The sequence below is a fragment of the Sapajus apella genome, unplaced genomic scaffold (genome assembly GCF_009761245.1).
Source record: "Sapajus apella isolate SASKATOON/1434 unplaced genomic scaffold, GSC_monkey_1.0 scaffold42, whole genome shotgun sequence".
NCBI classification, from domain to species: Eukaryota; Metazoa; Chordata; class Mammalia; order Primates; family Cebidae; genus Sapajus; species Sapajus apella.
Genome location: NW_022436982.1, coordinates 1,023,023 through 1,037,886, shown reverse-complemented (window position 1 = coordinate 1,037,886; position 14,864 = coordinate 1,023,023). Strand labels below are relative to the sequence as shown.

The following is a 14,864-nucleotide window of genomic DNA, read 5'->3' as shown; positions in this document are numbered from 1 at the left end:
TTAAAAAAAAAACAACTAGGTGTTGGTGAGATGCCATGAGATTCAGATACTGGTGGTTAGGGCACAAAGTGGCATTTCTCTAGACCACTCACTCCACATTGATCAAGAGTCTTTTTTTTTTTGGAGACGGGGTTTCACCATGTTGGTTAGGCTGATCTTGAACTCCCGACCTCAGGTGATCCGCCTGCCTTGGCCTCCCAAAGTGCTGGGATTGCAGGCTCGAGCCACCGCGCCCGGCCTTGATTAAGAGTCTTATGTCCCTGCCATGCGCCCCACAACTGGAAGCATTTTCAAAACTTTTTGCACAGAGATATTAATTACATCATGTATAATATTGAAAAACTGGAGGACTGTTAAACCTAAATGGGAAATGATTCAATTATGAGATATATATAATTAGAAGATTATGAGCTATTAAAACAATAAGTTTGAAGACAAAATAATAATATGAAAAATGCTAACCAGGTAATGCTGGTGAGAGGCAGAGAAACAAAGTTTTTTTAATTTTTAAAATTGTTTTATTAAATAAAAATTGTATATATTTATGGTAATACAGCATGATGTGTATATATATATTGTGGAATGGCTAAATCAAGCTAATTAGCCTATGCATTACCTCACAATCTTATTTTTGGGGGGTGAGACAGTTTTGTATATTCTAATGGCAGCTACTTCAAATTATAGAGAAAGACCAGGCATGGTGGCTGACACCTGTCATCCCAGCACTTTGGAGGCTAAGGTGGGTGGATCACTTGAGGTCAAGAGTTCAAGATCAGCCTGGCCAACATGGTGAAACCCCTTCTCTTCTAGAAATACAAAAATTAGCTGGGTATGGTGGTAGATGCCTATAATCCCAGCTACTCGGGAGGCTGAGGCAGGAGAATCACTTGAACCCAGGACGCAGAAGTTACAGAGAGCCGAGATCATGCCATTGTACTCCAGCCTGGGCAACAGAGCAAGACTCCATCTCAAAAAAAAAAAAAAAAAAATTATAGTGAAAAGGGCCAGGCACAGTGGCTCATGCCCATAATCCTAGCATTGGGGAGGCTGAGGCCAGCGGATCAGTTGAGCTCAGGAGTTCAAGACCAGCCTCAGCAACATAGCAAAACCGTGTCTCTACAAAAAATACAAAAATTAGATGGGCCTGGTGGCACGCCTGTAATTCCAGCTACTTGAGAGGTTGAGGTGGGAAGATGGCTTGAGCCCAGGAGGTGGAAGTTACTGTGAGCCAAGATCATGCCACTGCACTTCAGCCTGGGCAACAAGAGCCAGACCCAGCCTCAAAAAAAGCAATTAGAAAAAAGGAAACACAGCCGGGTGCGGTGGCTCAAGCCTGTAATCCCAGCACTTTGGGAGGCTGAGGCGGGTGGATCACGAGGTCAAGAGATCGAGACCATCCTGGTCAACATGGCGAAACCCCGTCTCTACTAAAAATACAAAAAAATTAGCTGGGCATGGTGGCATGTGCCTGTAATCCCAGCTACTCAGGAGGCTGAGGCAGGAGAATTGCCTGAACCCAGGAGGCAGAGGTTGCGGTGAGCCGAGATTGCGCCATTGCACTCCAGCCTGGGTAACATGAGTGAAACTCCATCTCAAAAAAAAAAAAAAAAAGGAAACACTAACATACTCTTGATGAGACTGCAACTTAGTACAGCCACTATGGAAAACAGCATGGAATTTCCTCACATTAAAAATAGAACTACCATAGAGTCCAGCTTTCCTGTTACTAAGTATCTATACAAAGGAAATAAAATCAGTAGAGATATCTGTGCTCTCACATTTGTTGCAGAACTATTTACAGTAGCCAGGATATGAAATCAACTCAAGTGGTCAACATGGATGAATGGATAAAGAAAATGGGGCATATATACAGAATAGAATACTATTCAGCCATAAAAACAATGAAACCCTGTCATTTGCAACAACATGGATGGACCTGGAGGACATCATGTTAAGTGAAATAAGCCAGACACAGAAAGACAAATACCACATGATCTCACTCATATGTAGAATCTTAAAAAAAAAAATTAATATAGAAGCAGAGAGTAGAACAGTGGTTATCTGACTAAAAGGGGATGGAGTGGAAAGGGAAGGATGGGGAGAGGTTGGAATGGATACAAAGTTACACTTAGATGGTATCAATAAGTTCTGGTGTTCTATTGCACACTAGGGTGATGACGGTTAACAGTAAGGTATAGTATATCACAAAATAGCTAGAAAAGAGGCTTCTGTATATTCTTACCACAAAGAAATGATAAGGGCATGAGGTAATGAATATGCCTAATACACTGATTTGGTCATTTTACAACATAGCATATATGTACCGAAACATCAAACTGTGCTTCATAAATGTGTACAATGACAATAGGTCAACAAAAATAAAATAATAATTTTTTTTTGTTTTTTTAGAGTCTCGCTGTGTCACCCAGGCTGGAGTGCAGTGGCATGATCTCAGCTCACTGCAACCTCTGCCTCCCGGGTTCAAGCGATTCTCATGCCTTGGTCTCCCTTGCAGCTAGGATTACAGGCATGCACCACCACACCCGGCTAATGTTTGTATTTTTAGAGAGACGGGGTTTCATCATATTGGCCAGGCTGGTCTTGAACTCCTGGCCTCAAGTGATCCACCCACCTTGGCCTCCCAAAGTGCTGGGATTACAGGTGTGAGCCACCGCACCCAGCCAAGAAATGTATAAAGATGAAGTGCATATGTTAATGGAATTCTTTACTTTTTGGATTTCTATGATGTATTTTAACATTTGTATGTCTATTTTATATACCTTATCTTTAAGCTAAGCCTCAGAGAAAGTTATCCCCCATTTACCATTCCCAGTGATCTCATTCCTGTAACCTTCTCTTCCCCAAATAATCTAAGTCCCCAGTACTCAGCTATGACTTGCTCAGACCCTTATAGATCTATTTTATTTTCTTTTATGAAGACAATACCACGTCATGACCCAAGCTGTTGTTATTCTTTCCTTAATAATCCAGTTTACTAAAATACAGATAAATAATGCATAAAGAGTTTAAGATACAGTAGGCACTCAGCGTTACTGTAAGATAGTTTCAGCTTCCCTCCCACTCCTTTTATTTGCATACTTCTCTCTCACTTTCAGGAGATTAGCAGAGGCATTTCACATCAGTGAGGATTCTGATCCTTTCAATATACGTTCTTCAGGGTCAAAATTCAGTGATAGTTTGAAAGAAGATGCCAGGTATGTAACTTGTTACCTGCTTTCTTAATTGTGGCTTGTCAGAGTGATAGGTCTTTTGAGATGTCATAACTAATAGGTACTCCTCCCATGATTAAGCCAGTTCAAGTTTGTTTATTGTAAGAGATTATGTGTTTAATAAATAACCCTTCTCTTGGTTTCTCAAAACTGCCCCCTTTAAAGAACTCAACTTGGGGTGTGGTGGGGGTAAGAGTTTGGGTGGGGTGGTGGTAAGAGTTTGGGCTCTCAGGGGCTGGACTAGACTGAATTGCAGGATCTCTGGGCTTCATTCCACCTCCGTCTACCCCAGTCTTGCATTCACATGAGTTCTCACTTGGAGCTGTAGCAGCTCTTATTTTTTTCCTGGAGCCCCTGGCCCTCCAGTGGCTATTTCTCCTTTCATCTTCCCTTTTCTTATATTTGTCCTTTTTGTTCTTTCTTCCATCATAGTCATCCTTCTGTAATCTGACAGTTCCTGACCTCTGCAGTCTTTCTGCCAGCAATGTCTGTTGTCCCCACTTTACAGGGAGAGGATGGGTGAAACGGGTTCTCAGAAGGGCAGGGACAGATGAAATTAACTGTGCTGATTTCTCATTTCAGGAAGGACTTAAAGTTTGTCAGTGACATTGAGAAGGAAATGGAAACCCTCGTGGAGGCTGTGAATAAGGTTGAAGTCAAAACATCCCACTGAACATTTATCTAGGACCAGCTTGATTTAAAAAAAATCAAGTCCTGGAAACACTGTCCACCTAGAGTAGTTGTAGGAAAAAGTCACAGCTTCATTGAGAATTCTTGAGGATCCTTATCTTTCTCAAAACACAGCCATTATAACAACTGTGGAAGCCTGTGCTGATTCAGAACAGTTGACTGCAGAAAAGATCTGCAGTCGGCTGGGCACGGTGCCTCACGCCTATAATCCCTTTGGGAGGCCGAGCCAGGCAGCACACCTCAGGTCAGGAGTTCGAGACCAGCCTGGCCAACATGGTGAAACCCTGTCTCCACTAAAAATATAAAAACTAATTGGATGTGGTGGTGGGAGCCTGTTATCCCAGCTACTTGGGAGGCTGAGGCAGGAGAATTGCTTGAACCCAGGAAGTAGAGGTTGAGCTGATATCATGCCGCTGCAGTCCACCCTGGGCAACAAGAGTGAAACTCTGCCTCAAGAAAAAAAAAAAAAAAGACTTTACTTACAGTCAACTGTAAGTAAAGACTGGGCACAGGCCGGGCGCGGTGGCTCACGCCTGTAATCCTAACACTTTGGGAGGCCGAGGCGGGTGGATCACCAGGTCAAGAGATCGAGACCATCCTGGTCAACATGGTGAAACCCCGTCTCTACTAAAAAATACAAAAAATTAGCTGGGCATGGTGGTGCGTGCCTGTAATCCCAGCTACTCAGGAGGCTGAGGCAGAAGAATTGCCTGAACCCAGGAGGCGGAGGTTGCGGTGAGCCGAGATCGCGCCATTGCACTCTAGCCTGGGTAACATGAGTGAAACTCCGTCTCAAAAAAAAAAGACTGGGCACTATGGTTTATACCTGTAATTCCAGCACTTTGGGAGGCTGAGGCAGGTGGATCACTTGAGTCCAGGAGTTCGAGACCAGCCTGGACAACATGGCAAAACCCTGTCTCTACAAAAAATAAAAAATTAGCCTGGTGTGGTGGTGCACACCTGTAATCCCAGCTAGTCCAGGGACTGAGGCAGGAGGATTGCTTAAGCCCAGGAGGTTGAGACCAGTAAGCTGAGGTTGAGTCACTATACTCCAGCTTGAGACCCTGTCTCAAAAAAAAAAAAAAAAAAAAAACAATAAATAAAAATACTGGCTAAGTACCTAAGAATGGATGAAGAAACTCTGGGTGAGTGAGGGGGCTCAGTAGTGCTAGTTGAGTGACTGTGTGGGACACTTAGGAAGACACTCTAGGCCCTCAGATCTTTGAAGGGCTATTGTATGCTAGGAAAGCCCACTGGTTCTTTATTATTCCAAAGGCAGGAATGTCCCCTTTGGGAAAGATAAAAGTTCTATCACTGCAGCTGAAGAGCAGTGGGATAGCCTCCTTCAAAAGAGGGATGCCCCTGTCCTGGAGGCAGCTGGGATGTCAAGGAGGTAGCTTCAAGTGAAAAAGTCTTGAGTTTAGTCAGAAGCCCCTGTGCTGCACTGGCTCCCTCCCTCTTCCATCAGAGGGCACTGTGAGTAAGGACAAGATGGCTGCTTTAGCCCCATATCTAATGCTGGTGGTTTTCCTTCCCAGTCTCCTTACCCTCTTCCCATTCCCCTCCTTTCTTCCCTTCTGTTACCACTTCCCAGCAGAATACTAACATGAAGGAGAAAATGGAATTCATTGTCCTTCCCCTAAGAAACCCAAACAGATATGTTTCTCTGCTTGTATGTCTGTATCTGAGTACTCATGATTTTTTTTTTTTAAAGATGGGGTTTCACCTTGTTGGCCAGGCTGGTCTCAAACTCCTGACCTCAGGTGATCCGCCCACCTTGGCCTCCCAAAGTGCTGGGATTACAGGCGTGAGCCACCACACCCAGCCTAATACTCATGATTTTTAAAGTAGAACATACTTTTATAGGAAATAATCTTTTCTTGTCTTTTAAATCTTTAATTTATTTAGACATTTCTTGGGAATATCACTCACTCCCCAGTTATGGGACCCATCAAAAAGAACCATTACGCTGTCTACCTAAGTCGCAGTTCACTTACCATTTGTCCCTAACTGTGTCCAGCTGCTACTGAGTAGAAGAAAGAAGTGCATTAGCGCACACCTTCTCGAACCCCTCTGGGCTTGCTTGGCAGTTAGTAAAATGCTGTATGCTGTGGCCCTCTAAAATCACCTCTTATTGATCCATGCTGTTCTTGTGTGGTAAGATTAGTTGTAAGCATTTTGTTTTCAGAATGATATGATCAGTCATCTTTTCCCTCAATACAGGGAAAGAATAGTAGGAAAAGCCACAGCTTCCCTCCCATGAACAGAGACCACCGCCGGATCATCCATGACCTGGCCCAAGTTTATGGCCTGGAGAGCGTGAGCTATGACAGTGAACCGAAGCGCAATGTGGTGGTCACTGCCGTCAGGTAGGTCGATCCTGCTGTCACAGGAGGAACTCCTAAGCAGGGCAAACTGGACCCAAGAAGCAGGGCCTGTCAATATTTGTCTTTCTTATTACCACTCTCCCTCTTAGAAAAGTAGAAGGAAAATCTGCTTCTCAGGTACTTCCAAGATAATCTAAAGGCCTGAGCCAAAGAGCAGAACCTATGCCTCAATCCATAGGGCAGAGGCACTCAAAATGCACAGGCGTCACATCTGCCTACAGTCATAGCAGATGCTGGAAGCAGCATTTCTTCAGGCAAAAAGAACAGACCCTGTGAGCCTGAACAGGGGGCCTGCCCATCATATCTGCCCTTTTCTCCTTCAGTCTCCTGTTCCTCTGTTAGTCCTCTCCCTGGCTCTGTCCTCTTCGCATGGGGAAAACAGAAAGAATGCTGGACTCTCATTCAAGGCACCCCCTGTGAATGGTGTTTTTGCCATCAGGGGAAACTGAAGCAATAATGTGACCAGGAAGGGACAGGGAGGACCTAGGATCACTCTCAGCACCTGGGAATAGGAAGAACTTCCCAATAAAGAAGACTTAAGTCTGACATGAAAAGAAGCAAGCCACAGGCCTGGCATAGGTGGATGGAAGGGATGGGGGTGTTAAATGCAGGTAGCCATGCCTGAGAGCAGACAGTTCTACCAGACAGTGCTCAGCAGTGTCAGTGCCAAAAAGTCATGGGCTGAGTTTCTAGCTCTCTATCTATCTCCACAAACGATTCTCACTTTTCAATGCTTGGTGTTTTGGCTTCTATCAGGGGGAAGTCCATTTGTCCTCCTACCACGCTGACAGGTGTGCTTGAAAGGGAAATGCAGGCACGGCCTCCACCACCAATTCCTCATCACAGACATCAATCAGACAAGTAAGATTCTCCAGCTGCTTTCCAAGGGACCTGTCTGTCCAGAAAAGCCAGCAGGGCCTGAATTGTCCTGGGCTGCACCAGCCATTAGCACCTCCTCCTGGCCTTGAGGTGCCATGTTCAAATATGTAATGTTTGATTGGGGTGTTCAGACACATTTGTTCCCACCAGTGGGGTCCTAAGTTTGATGTTCGTAGTGCTTGCTTCTAGAGCAAGCAGTCACTGGACATAATTTCCACGGTGTAGATGGTGACACTGGGAAGTGGATTCAGTCTGTCATACCAGATGGTTTAAGACTGAGGCACCACATAGTTAAGAATAGTTACTCTGAAAATGGAGTGGGTTTTGGGGGTGAGAATTGTCAGTGACGGGGGTGGATGGTACTTTCTTGTTTTGCTCTGCCTACTTCTATATGGTTTGAATAATTTTTATAACAAACATATTCATGATTTAAAGAGCAAAGAAAACCAAGTTGTCAAGGGGCAAGTCTGCCAGATTTCTCCAACAGGAGGAGGGAAGGAGCTCTGAGAGTTGGGAGACTCTTGGGCTTTATTTGGACAAACCAGAATTGTAGCCTGAAACCAACTTTAGGGCACTTCGTCATAGCCCCAGTTGTCCCAGGTATTTGTCGCCTGTCAGGGAGAGGAAGAGAAGGCAACGTACTGCTCCTTCTCTGCTGCCCTACTGTAACCAAGGCAGTGTGGCTAAAAGGAACTTCAAAGCCCAGAAGAAGAGGGGTCTCTACTCCTATTCTGGCTTTCCACAAAGAAGCCCTAGTAGTACCTTCTCTGTGATTCCTGCACAAAACCTCTGGAAGGGTGGTTAGGGCAGTTTACAAGGTCACTATTAAGGTCATAGCACTTGCTGTTCCCGTGGGACTGGACAAGAAGACACCCAGGTGTTGCCCATTGGGCTCAGACTCAACCAGGAGCATCTGGGGCCACGTAGCTCCCCACAACCAGCCCCTCTCCACCCCTAGAAGCCAGGTATCCTGGGTTCTGGTCAGCACAGTCTGCAAGTCCATATGAAAACATGAGGAGTATTCTCAGACACTGCCACAGTTGGGTTCATTCCTGCTTAGACACAACCATGTGGAGTTAGTGGCCTGTTTATGCCATACTTTTTAGAAACCCTTTGCTTGCTTTATTTTTGTATAAAACTCTATTACGAAAACTTTTTAGAGTAGAGAGAATACTATTACTATCATAAATGCCCATGTGCCCATTAGCAAATTTCCAAATCACCAGCTCATGTTTGTCCCACTATCAAAACTTCACAAATGAGATGCTCGCTTGGCTTAAGCTGTTAACTGAGCAGTCATTGAACTGTAAAGGCAGAGAAAAACAATCATCATGTATGAAATACTGTAAATAGATTGTCAAAGGTTATCTCTACACTGTTAAGTGTAAATAATTTGTTATATCACAGAATAAAATTTCTCATGTAATATGTAAATCTAGGGGAAAAAACACAAAAAGTTTTAGATAATTGTTCACAAAGTGCAGAAGGAAAAAATTAAGAATAAAAGCCCCCAAAATTTTTAAGCTTCACAGCTGGTAAATCAGCTGATCCTTAACTTTCTGAAGACCTGTATCTGATTCCCCCAAAGAAGAAAAGAAAAGACTGATCATTCTTTCTTTTTTTTTTTTCCCAGGAATTCTGGGAGCGGTAATTTACAGAAAATAACCAAGGAGCCAATAATTGACTATTTTGATGTCCAGGACTAAGAAGATCAAGATGCACTTAGATCAAAGAATGATTAGGTGTAGTGGAGACTCATTTGCCAGCAGATAAATCATGCCTGCTCCTCTCTGCCTGGCAGAATCACAGTCTCGCATACTGTCTTGTACTGACACATCCAAAGCATGAGTGTGTCAGAAATCCCGTGTCTACTCCTGTCTATATAAAGTGTTTCATTATGACCAGATCTCTGATTGTATGGTCACTAGGTATGCAGCTGTGTATTTGAAGAGGCTCTTCACACCATCGCTGTGATTGCCCTGAGAGTTGGGGGACTATTGGGTTTTATTTGGACAAACCAGACTTTTAGCCTGAAACCAACTTTATGCCACTTAGTCATAGTCTCAGTTGTCCCAGTTACTTGTCCTACTGAAAATACCTGAAATATCAGGCAAATGTTGTTTGCTTTACCCAAACTGATCAAACTCTTTAGTAGCACAAATGAATTTCCCAGTCTGAAATGCCAGATAATGAGTTGGTATACCATATCTGGAATCACACATGTTGTCTTTTTTTTTTTTTTTTTTTTTGAGACAGAGTTTCGCTCTTGTTACCCAGGCTGGAGTGCAATGGCGCGATCTCGGCTCACCGCAACCTCCGTCTCCTGGGTTCAGGCAATTCTCCTGCCTCAACCTCCTGAGTAGCTGGGATTACAGGCACGCACCACCATGCCCAGCTAATTTTTTTTTTGTATTTTTAGTAGAGACGGGGTTTCACCGTGTTGACCAGGATGGTCTCGATCTCTTGACCTCGTGATCCACCCGCCTCGGCCTCCCAAAGTGCTGGGATTACAGGCTTGAGCCACCGCGCCCGGCCCACACATGTTGTCTTAAATCCAGCCATCTTACCTAAGTCTTTTGCCAAAACCTCTCATAGGTCTATCTAGCTGAACTTATTTTAGCGTTTCCCAGCGTGATCAGTTCTAGACCTGGAAGCAGGGCAGGCTGCTTTACAGAATTCCATTTCCTTAGGTCCCTGGCACTTCTCATACCATATCACTGAACCTGTTCAGTAACAACCAGTTTAGCTGTCCCCCGTGATGGTAGGGGATAGATAAAGCAAGTTCTTCTGCCAGGTTTACACTGGTCTCTGATGTACCTGCTGGTCTCAGTATATACCTAACTCCTCTCTGATGGAGAAAGAGAGAAAGAGTCTCAAATGGACAACTGTCCTGTGTTGCTTTTCCCTAGGCCTTCTACAGCCATATTGTCTCTCCCTCCCTCTGAGTTCTGGACTCTTTTTCAATATTCTAAGAAGTATATGTCCAGGGCTTATGCCCAGCAGCCCACTGGAGGCATTCTTCAGGCTCCTTTAAGGCAGGTGCTTTGATAGTTACATTAGTATGACCCTTACATCGGCACCCCTCCAGCCTGGAGGCCAAGCTTTCAGCAACTTCCTTCTGCTCCAGAACAAGTCACAAGCCCCAGAGCAGCAACAGGAGACTTGAGAAGTAGAATCATGAAACAAGCACTTAATTAAATTATAAAAATTAATTGCACAGGGCTGGCTGCCTTTTGGTTTCATTCTTTAATGTTTTTTTCATTTTTTTTCCTCCATCCTCCTCCTCCTGTAGCAGGGCTGTCCTTTGGTCCTCACCAGTCTGCTTCAAAAGCGATCAAGTACAGCAGCAGGAACATGCAACTGGAAGAAAGTGACAGAAAACAAAACCACCTCCAACTGGGTCCATGTAGTGCAGGTCAGTGGCCCCACACACAGCAGGGAGCCCATGAGCATCATTACCTCTCTCAAGCAGTGGTTCAGTGGGTGAACGGTATGGGTGAGAGTATCTCGGACTCCGCAAAGGCAGGAGACCTGACTTCTGATTCTAGCTCTGCCACATAACAACTTGCCACTTGATGGAATGAAAGATTCACTGACCTCATTAGGGTTATGAGGATTAAAGGAAAAATAGATGTGGTGATACCTGATCCATCATCAATGCTCAAAGTTCATAAAAATGATACTTAGTATCTAGAAAATATGTACACATCTTTCTCCATAATACTAGCCAAGTAAAAGGTCCATGGAAGGCCGGGCGCGGTGGCTCAAGCCTGTAATCCCAGCACTTTGGGAGGCCGAGGCGGGTGGATCACGAGGTCAAGAGATCAAGACCATCCTGGTCAACACGGTGAAACCCCGTCTCTACTAAAAATACAAAAAAGTAGCTGGGCATGGTGGCGCGTGCCTGTAGTCCCAGCTACTCAGGAGGCTGAGGCAGGAGAATTGCCTGAACCCAGGAGGCGGAGGTTGCGGTGAGCCGAGATCGCGCCATTGCACTCCAGCCTGGGTAACAAGAGCAAAACTCCGTCTCAAAAAAAAAAAAAAAAAAAAAAAGGTCCATGGAATGCTAACCAGGCCTTTTCTGATGAATATTTGCATGCCTACCCTGTGCCAACCTTGTGCCAGGGCTGTGGGAAGCAGATGCGGCCTGGTTTTGTACATTTAATAATCCAGCGAGGGCACACTTGAACAGATGTTTTTAGTGGAATTGGCTGGTTGGCCACCAATAGGTCATTAATCTGTTATTAAAAGCTGAAGAGCCCTAAGAGGAATATTTTGCAAAGTTGTAGGAACGGGTTAGCCCTTGGGGTTGGGGCTGGACACGTGTGGGAAAGTGAAATGAGAGGAAGCGTTTGAGCTGAGGCTTGAGATGATAGACTGCCATTTGGAGAAGTAAGAGGCACATGCCAAGTGAAGGTAAACAGCATGAGAGAGGGCTGGGGGAATGGGTGGAGGAAGGGTTGTCCAGAGCAGGCAGACAACTAGGGGGACAGGAGATGAGACTGGAGAGGTGGAGAGGGGTCAGCTCTTGGAGAGCCACAGGGGGTGACCAGAATCCTAAGCAGAGTGGCATGGCCAGATTTAGGATCTAGACCAGGATTCAGCAAATGTTTACTGAAAAAAGATCAGATAGTAAATATCGTAGACTGTGATTCTTACAGTTTCTGTTGCAACCACCCAACTCTGCCATCGTCATGGGAAAGCAGCCATAGATGATATGTAAATGAAAGATTAAGGCTCTATTCTAATGCTTTATTTGTGCACACTGGAATAATTTCATATAATTTTTATGTCATAAAATATTCTTTCGACTTTTTTTCCCAACCATTTATAAACATAAAAAACATTCTTAGCTCATGAGTTGTGCAAAAACAGGCAGCAGGCTAGATTTCACCATGGACTTTATTTTGCCCACCTGTTCTGGAGCAGTCCTTCAGGCAGAAGAATTTAGAAGGGATTGGAGGGCTACTTTGAGGCAAGAAGCTTGGCCAAGAAGCTGCAAAAGTGATCCGGGTGAGAGAAAGTGAGGGTGATGGGAGTTGGCACTGCAAAGAGGGAGGAGATTCAGATTAGGGACGTAGGATTGGATGCCAGAGGTTAACAGGAGAACTAGCCACCCTCACATCACCAACGGGAAGCTGCTTCTCATTGCTTTGGTGGATTCCTCACTGAGCAGTGGCATTGGACAAGCGTATACATGAGCATAGGCAAGAGGGAAAGACCCGTCTGCCTCTACCAGCCCATGCATGGAGGGAGGGCACCAGGACCCCAAGCTGTTGCTCCCTGAGAATCAGGTGGTAACTTCTCTCCCTGCTTCAGCCCACACTCTCTTTCAGCAGGAGAGTTTTTATGGGCCAGAGCTTTTCAGAGACCAAATTCTTCTCTCTGAAATTCCCTCTGGCCTGTTTGGCAGGGCCGGCTGCTCTCAAGTGTTACCTGCTTGACATGCAATAGTGGGTGTGTGCAGGACTGTGGAGATGAAAGCAGGCCCTCCTGATTGCAGGGCTGTTGGCCACAGCCCTGGATCCTGTTCTGGAGAGGCCAGAGAACATGGCAGGGGACGAGGAGGAGGAGTGTCAGTCTTGTGGGGGAGGGGCAAAATCTCAATCACTGAGTTGTATAGATTCAGATTTGGGGGGAGAATCCCTTCTGTATGGTGCTGGCCTTCTTGCTTTATGCCTGAAAGCCTGGAGACCTTGTTTCCTAAGGAGAACCTGCTGATGTGCCTCCTCTTCTAAAATTGAGGAGGAACAGCCAGACCAGCTCCTTCACCAAGACAGACCTGGTTCCCTCATTAGCCTCCCTCACGCACAAACAGAAAGTTCAAACTCCCCACATAGCCTCAGCACAGATGTCCCATACATCTCCCATGGCTCAAAGATCCCCAGGGGCTTCTCTAGGCCAGGTCAGTCCCTCTGCCTACAAAGCCAAGTTCAGAAAGAACTGGTTCCCTGGGGTCACACTGCCACACTAGAGACACCCTATACCAGGAGGGGGCTGAGTCCTCAGGACACAGGGAGCGTTTTCCTTCCTAGCTTCCCCAAACATAGCTCAGTAGGAAGTCCTTCCCAGTGTCCCAGGCTGCCCTCGGCCCAAGCTTTGCAAGGTCATTCTTCATAATGCACAGCCTTCTGGGAGAGGTGTATGCAGAGAACCCAGCTGGACAGCTAGGATGTCTGTGTTGCTGCCTCAACTCACTCTGTCCTTGGGCAGTTTGGGCATCAGTTTCTGTATCTGTCAGTTGAGGTAATAGTTCCTGCTCATGTGCTTTCCAGAGCCATCGTGAGGGTGCTGGCTAGACAGGGTCAGAGATCAGGAGAGTCTCCCAGTACCACGTGGCATCTCAGCACAGTCAAGCCTCTGGAGCCCATTCCAGGTCCGGCTCTTAGAGAATAGCTCTTGGGGAAGGGGAAACGGAACAGAGCCGTGGCCAAGCTGCTCAGGCAAGGGTCAGGCTTTGGCCACCCCCACTGACACTCCCCTCACTGGTTGTAAGCCTGACACATCAGTGAGGGAGTTGAAAGTCCTCATCTGCTCACATTTTCCCAAGAACCTTTTCTAACAGTAGGTAACAGCTATTGAACACTTAATATATGCTGAGTACCACAGCCATCTCTTACGCCTCAAATCCTATGAAACCAGCATGGTAGCACACATCTGTAGCTCCAGCTACTCAAGAGGCAGAAGCAGGGGGTTCACTTGAACCCAGGAATTGTGTGAGCCCAGGAGGCTGCAGTGAGCCATATTTGCACCACTGCACTGCGGCCTGGATGACAGAGCAAGACCCTGCCTCCAAAAAAACAAAGGCCAGGTACAGTGGCTCATGCCTACAATCCCAACACTTTGGGATTTCCCTACGTCAGCCTGTAGGGAAGTGAATTCTGAGGCAGAAGGGGATCACTTGAGCCCAAAGTTCAAGACCAGCCTGGGCAGCAAAGTGAGACTCCGTCCCTACAAAAAATACAAAACCAGGTGAGGTGGCATGCACCTGTAGTCCCAACTAGTCAGGAGGCTGAGGTGGGAGGATTGCTTGAGCCCAGGAGGTTGAGGCTGTAGTGAGCCAAAGTCGTGCCACTGCACACCAGCCTGACCAACACAGAGAGAGAGACGTCTCAAAAAAAAAGAAAAAATCCCCATGAAGTATGTATTCTTATTATCCTCATTTTACTAGTGGGGAAACTAAAGATTGGAGAAGGTAGGTCACTCACCCAAGACCACTCAGCAAACAACTGGTGATCTGAAATCCTATCAGGTCTGTGTCCTTGACAAGAGCTGTAAGAATTGCCCCTGAAACCGTACTGAAATTGCCTTAGAATTGGGGCAATTTGTACCGCTCATCTTGGATTTCCTGGGGCAAGGTGGCCCAGCAGGTCAGTCCCAGTGGGAGGAAAGTTTACACATGTCCCAAAGCAGAAAACACCAGTTAATCCCCAACCCTGGCTCTAGAAGACAGGGCTTTTTCTCTAGTGGCCACTAGGGTGCAGTATGTATCCCTAAACATGGAGCCTGGGGTCGGGTAGAGAAATGCTTACACTTTGCCTCAGAAAAGCTCTCTTCATTTAAAACTTTTTCGTAGAATTTATAACCAATATTTTCAAAATTGGTTATAAACCAACTTCAAAATATTTTCAAAATTTCACATTTTCATGTTTTTTTTAATATTTTTTCTCTCTGCTAG

At 45.6% G+C, this 14,864-nt stretch overlaps 1 protein-coding gene across 5 annotated transcripts in view; it reads left to right on the top strand.

Annotated features, from left to right (window-relative positions):
• Positions 1-10,403, top strand: part of NFX1 (nuclear transcription factor, X-box binding 1) — an 81,841-nt gene extending 71,438 nt beyond the window's left edge. For 3 of the 5 annotated variants that reach the window (XM_032299966.1, XM_032299963.1, XM_032299964.1), the window contains 5 exons: positions 3,117-3,215; positions 3,813-3,879; positions 6,144-6,289; positions 7,064-7,168; positions 8,820-9,092. In XM_032299966.1, the coding sequence (XP_032155857.1) occupies positions 3,117-3,215; positions 3,813-3,879; positions 6,144-6,289; positions 7,064-7,168; positions 8,820-8,892 (490 nt within the window). In that variant the 3' untranslated portion in view covers positions 8,893-9,092. Of the gene's footprint in view, positions 1-3,116; positions 3,216-3,812; positions 4,144-6,143; positions 6,290-7,063; positions 7,169-8,819; positions 9,407-9,726 lie in introns of those variants that run through there. The other 2 variants (XM_032299965.1, XM_032299967.1) reach the window with 2 other exon arrangements.
• The last annotated feature ends 4,461 nt before the right edge of the window (positions 10,404-14,864 follow it).